At 43.1% G+C, this 3,822-nt stretch overlaps 1 protein-coding gene across 3 annotated transcripts; it reads right to left on the reverse strand.

The window, feature by feature from the left end:
• Window positions 1–832: 832 nt before the first annotated feature.
• LOC147437667 (F-box protein At1g10780-like) lies at window positions 833–2,973 on the reverse strand. 3 transcript variants are annotated; one of them, XM_086487164.1, is made up of 4 exons: window positions 2,641–2,973; window positions 2,492–2,567; window positions 1,713–2,393; window positions 833–1,279 (listed from the first exon to the last, which is right to left on the reverse strand). In XM_086487164.1, the coding sequence occupies exons 1-4, from the start codon at window positions 2,718–2,720 to the stop codon at window positions 1,001–1,003; spliced, it is 1,116 nt and encodes a 371-aa protein (XP_086343290.1). In that variant the 5' UTR covers window positions 2,721–2,973; the 3' UTR covers window positions 833–1,000. The 3 variants fall into 3 exon arrangements, with proteins under 3 accessions (XP_086343290.1, XP_086343288.1, XP_086343289.1); XM_086487162.1 differs by having other exon boundaries at window positions 1,713–2,967; XM_086487163.1 differs by having other exon boundaries at window positions 1,092–1,284; window positions 1,713–2,971.
• Window positions 2,974–3,822: the final 849 nt, after the last annotated feature.

Raw genomic sequence — 3,822 nt, forward strand, 5'->3', positions numbered from 1 at the left:
AATGATTAAGGCATCTATAATCTATCCTACAAACGCCGTTTTGAGGCCAGACGGCACACAGTCCTTCATTCCCCTAGCTTCTAGAATCTTGACCATCCACTTGCCCTTTCTCTACTTATGCATTTGTCCAATATGGTTTATCACCATCTCTTCATGCCCTAACAGCACTCCACCCACCATCGTGAATGATCTGAATCATTCATCCCTATGCCACCGAAATTTGCATGTTTAAAGACCAAAAAACAAATGTAAAATTTACTGACGCATGGTCTTTGGTTTCTCCTTGGAGCACTCCCTTGCCTCATTGCAACTTGAATATCCACATTTTCTTGTTTGAGGTCCTGTTTCTTGACATGAACACAATCATGCAATTCTGTCATCCATTCTCTGTGCTACTTCTCCTGCAAGATATGGACCATGTCTCAGACTATGTACCTTCAGCTGCAACTAACTCTGAGAAAAAATACATAAGGTACTTGATTTGATTTTGGGTCTCCTAGAAAGGCAAGAAAAATCATGACAGAGAACTACAAGGACAGTAATAACTGCCCCCCCTCCAACATCCCTCGAGACTATGGTCAATAATCAAGCATACACATAGAAATGCCAAGACAAGAAATAAATGTGTACACATTGCCCATTTCAGCATGCCACTGACAATTATCTCTAGGTAGCGGTCTATATTATATTTACCATTTATCAATTATCGGTCTAAAACCACAACACCTAGGCAGAGGCTTTTGTCACTAGCTTCAACTACTCCTGGCGACATCACCCTGACTATCTAGGTGATTCCTCTGCAAATAAAAATTGAGCAATTAAAATTACCAGCTTCTAGCATCCTTGATGAAACAATCAACCACTTTATAAGAAACACATTCCCACTTTTCTTGATCTGATGAGCCTTTCAACTCAATAGCTATTTACAATTACAAGGCTTTGGGTAAAAGAATTATTTGTCTGGATACGTTATTGACTCTGTAGCCCATGTTGCGGCTATTTACAGCAAGCTACTTGGACAAGTTAACAGAATCTCTACGTGCACATAAATCCTCTGTAAAGCAAGCACGCACGTAAAAAATGCAGCATTCTCAGTGCTGTTCTCCAATGACTCTGCATTTATCTGCAGTTTCTTCAAGGAACTCGAACACCGAAGAACCATACTCAGGATTGTAATACAATGTGGGTCACCACGCGTCACTGCGACCGTAATCTCCTCCAATGAAGGCAAGCTCACCTTTCGCATTGTGGAGGAGAGCTTTGCCCCTGCTTGCAAGCACTGCACTAGAAAAAATGGACCGCATCAGACCACAGCCTCTACTGTCTATGTATGTATGACATTCACACTTCAAACTGTGTGTGGCAAGCCGTCTTCTTAGTGTGCGTCTATGTGCATGCGCGCACATGGCAGGCATATATATGTGTGTTCATATCGGTATTTGTGTATAAAGCATGTCTGCACAATATATGCATGCATCTATTCACATATGTATATGTAAACATGTAATACACACATACAAACAGGGTTCCACAGGCCTTCTATTCGCAAAGTTACCCATAAATAGCCCACATGCCAAATGCACCACCTGCAGCATGCAATACACCAACTCAATAGCAATAATTCACATAATCTCCATGTAATCGACCTCAAACACGGATGCCATTGTGCCCTATTAAAACCTTGTTATGAGAGAGATCATGCACAAACCGACCTCAAAGAACTCAGACCCTATATACATGGTTTTCAAGTTCTGCAAATGCCCGAAGAATTGGTCGATCTTGACAGGTTTCTTTTCCTCCAGCTTGACATCAATGTACAGCACTTGCACACTAGGTCCGAGGCGAATATACTCTGATATGCTGTCCAAATTCCACATGGGTCCATGCATGGAAAGGCTGCTAAGCAAAGGCAGCAGCTGTAGTGAAGGCTTCACATGGCACATTAAATCAAGCTCTAAAAGACCTTCACCCTCTGTTCTCAGCTCCTCAACATAACTCAGAAAAACATGCTGGAGATTGGGAGCATCTGCACATATCCTTTGGATAGGTTCGACACATCCCAAATTACTCACAAACTCCAGACATCTCAAACTTGGGGCCCTTATATGGGGGCTTTGCAGTCCTGTACAAGAGTTGAGCCTTAAACATTCCAGGAACGGGCAAAGTTGTACAAATGATGTGAGTGCAGAGTCCGTGATGACGACAAGGTCGAGCGAGCAGGATGTTAACATGTCAAACGCCTCGCATTGTGGAGGCAAAGAGGGTATAAATGCATAACAGAGGTTAAGCCATTGAAGTTTTTTACAATTAGAGAGGTAAACAAGCCTGTTACGCTGAGGAGTCGCCAGGTTTGGGTCCACAAGAGTGAGGCGCTCGAGCGACGTACGTACATGCTGTAGCCACATACACACCTTCTCCTCTGCAAAATGGTCATTGTGTATCCATGGCCACACGACAGGATGGTATGCTATCTTCAAGTTTCTCACTCCACCTGTTCTAATAAGCATGTTTGAGACCACATCTTCAATGCAAGAAGCTTTCCTCCTATCTGCCCTGTTCTCAAACAGCTGAAAAGATTCAAAGGTGAGGGTATCAACCGTGGCACACACAAAGCGCCAGCGACGGCAAACGGTGGAGCACCTTGCGACAGCCTGCGCCAAGCAAAGCTTTGAGAAAATGAAACAGAGAAGCCCATCGGGGAGGCTATCGAAGTTAGCCATGGAGCGGCACAGAACGCAGAAAATAGAAGACCGAGGGCGATTGGGGTGCGCCCATCATGATGAGAACCCTCCCAGTCTTCCGGGAAATGTCCTTTCAACTCTGCAGAGCATCAAGCGAAGGTAGACAACTAACCTGGCGAAGAATTGTGCATTGGAGAGCCAAGGTCATCCTTGCGCGTTTTACGTGCAGAGAGAGGCATACGGACAGGGATATGCTAAACTTAACTGGTTTGAGTATGCTTGGTTACTTTGATGCACCTGCTAATGTTGTTATCTCAAGTTGCAAATAACATGGTACTGTTATGCTAAGTTGCAAATAAATTCAATTTTGTAAATTTAAACTCGTGCTTTGACCCCATCTCGACTTGTCGTGTCATTAGGGTTGAGGTGGGCTGTTCTCTCATGCTCCATGTGTGCTTAGAGGCAACCATGCTTCTCAAAGAGAAATCTAGCTTCCCCGGTGCCTTAAGAGCGAAGCCATTGCATATAGCAATTTTGCCATGCCCATCTCCATCTTTGGCTATCTGTGAGCTAATATAGCGGTTTCCTTTATATTCAAACAGCATTTAGCTCCCTAAGCACTTCACAAAAGCACAATGCCAAGATGCAAGTTGTCTCGTGTTGCATGTCTTATTTTCATTTATTAAGCAGTGGTGGTAGTCTTCTTCTCAATTCTATGACACTCTTCTGATTGTCAAGCTTGCTCTCTTGCCTCTTAGCTCTTGCTTTCCATTTGTCACTATTGCACACTGTGGGCTAATCCTTTCCACCAAGCATTCACTACCTAAAAACTCACACTAGCTACACACCCACAATGTTCTCATAAGCTATTGCCAAGGTGGTTTCCACTGGGTATAAAGGCCTTTGTGCCTTCTTGATTGTTGATATTGGTCAACCACTAGCTCACTAAGCTTCAACTCATTCTATCATTATTTTAAAGATGATACAATAGGTGCTCAGGCATCACCGTGCTAACATTGCTATAGGAAATGTCATAATAACTAATATCTAATTCTCCTAAATGATTTTCTCATGTTGAACTGATCATTTAATATGGGGAAATACCAGGGGAGAAAAAGCTAGAATATTGGTTAAGCTGGCA

This window comes from Adiantum capillus-veneris, chromosome 17 (genome assembly GCF_014529385.1).
Source record: "Adiantum capillus-veneris isolate H3 chromosome 17, ASM1452938v2, whole genome shotgun sequence".
Classification (NCBI taxonomy): domain Eukaryota; kingdom Viridiplantae; phylum Streptophyta; class Polypodiopsida; order Polypodiales; family Pteridaceae; genus Adiantum; species Adiantum capillus-veneris.

Excerpts from the sequence above, each read along its gene's own strand:
- LOC147437667 (XM_086487162.1), bottom strand. The coding sequence starts at position 2,720 with ATGGCTAACTTCGATAGCCTCCCCGATGGGCTTCTCTGTTTCATTTTC. Across the intron at positions 1,280-1,712 it reads TAGGGTCTGAGTTCTTTGAG|TGCTTGCAAGCAGGGGCAAA; the intron begins GTCGGTTTGTGC and ends TTTCTAGTGCAG.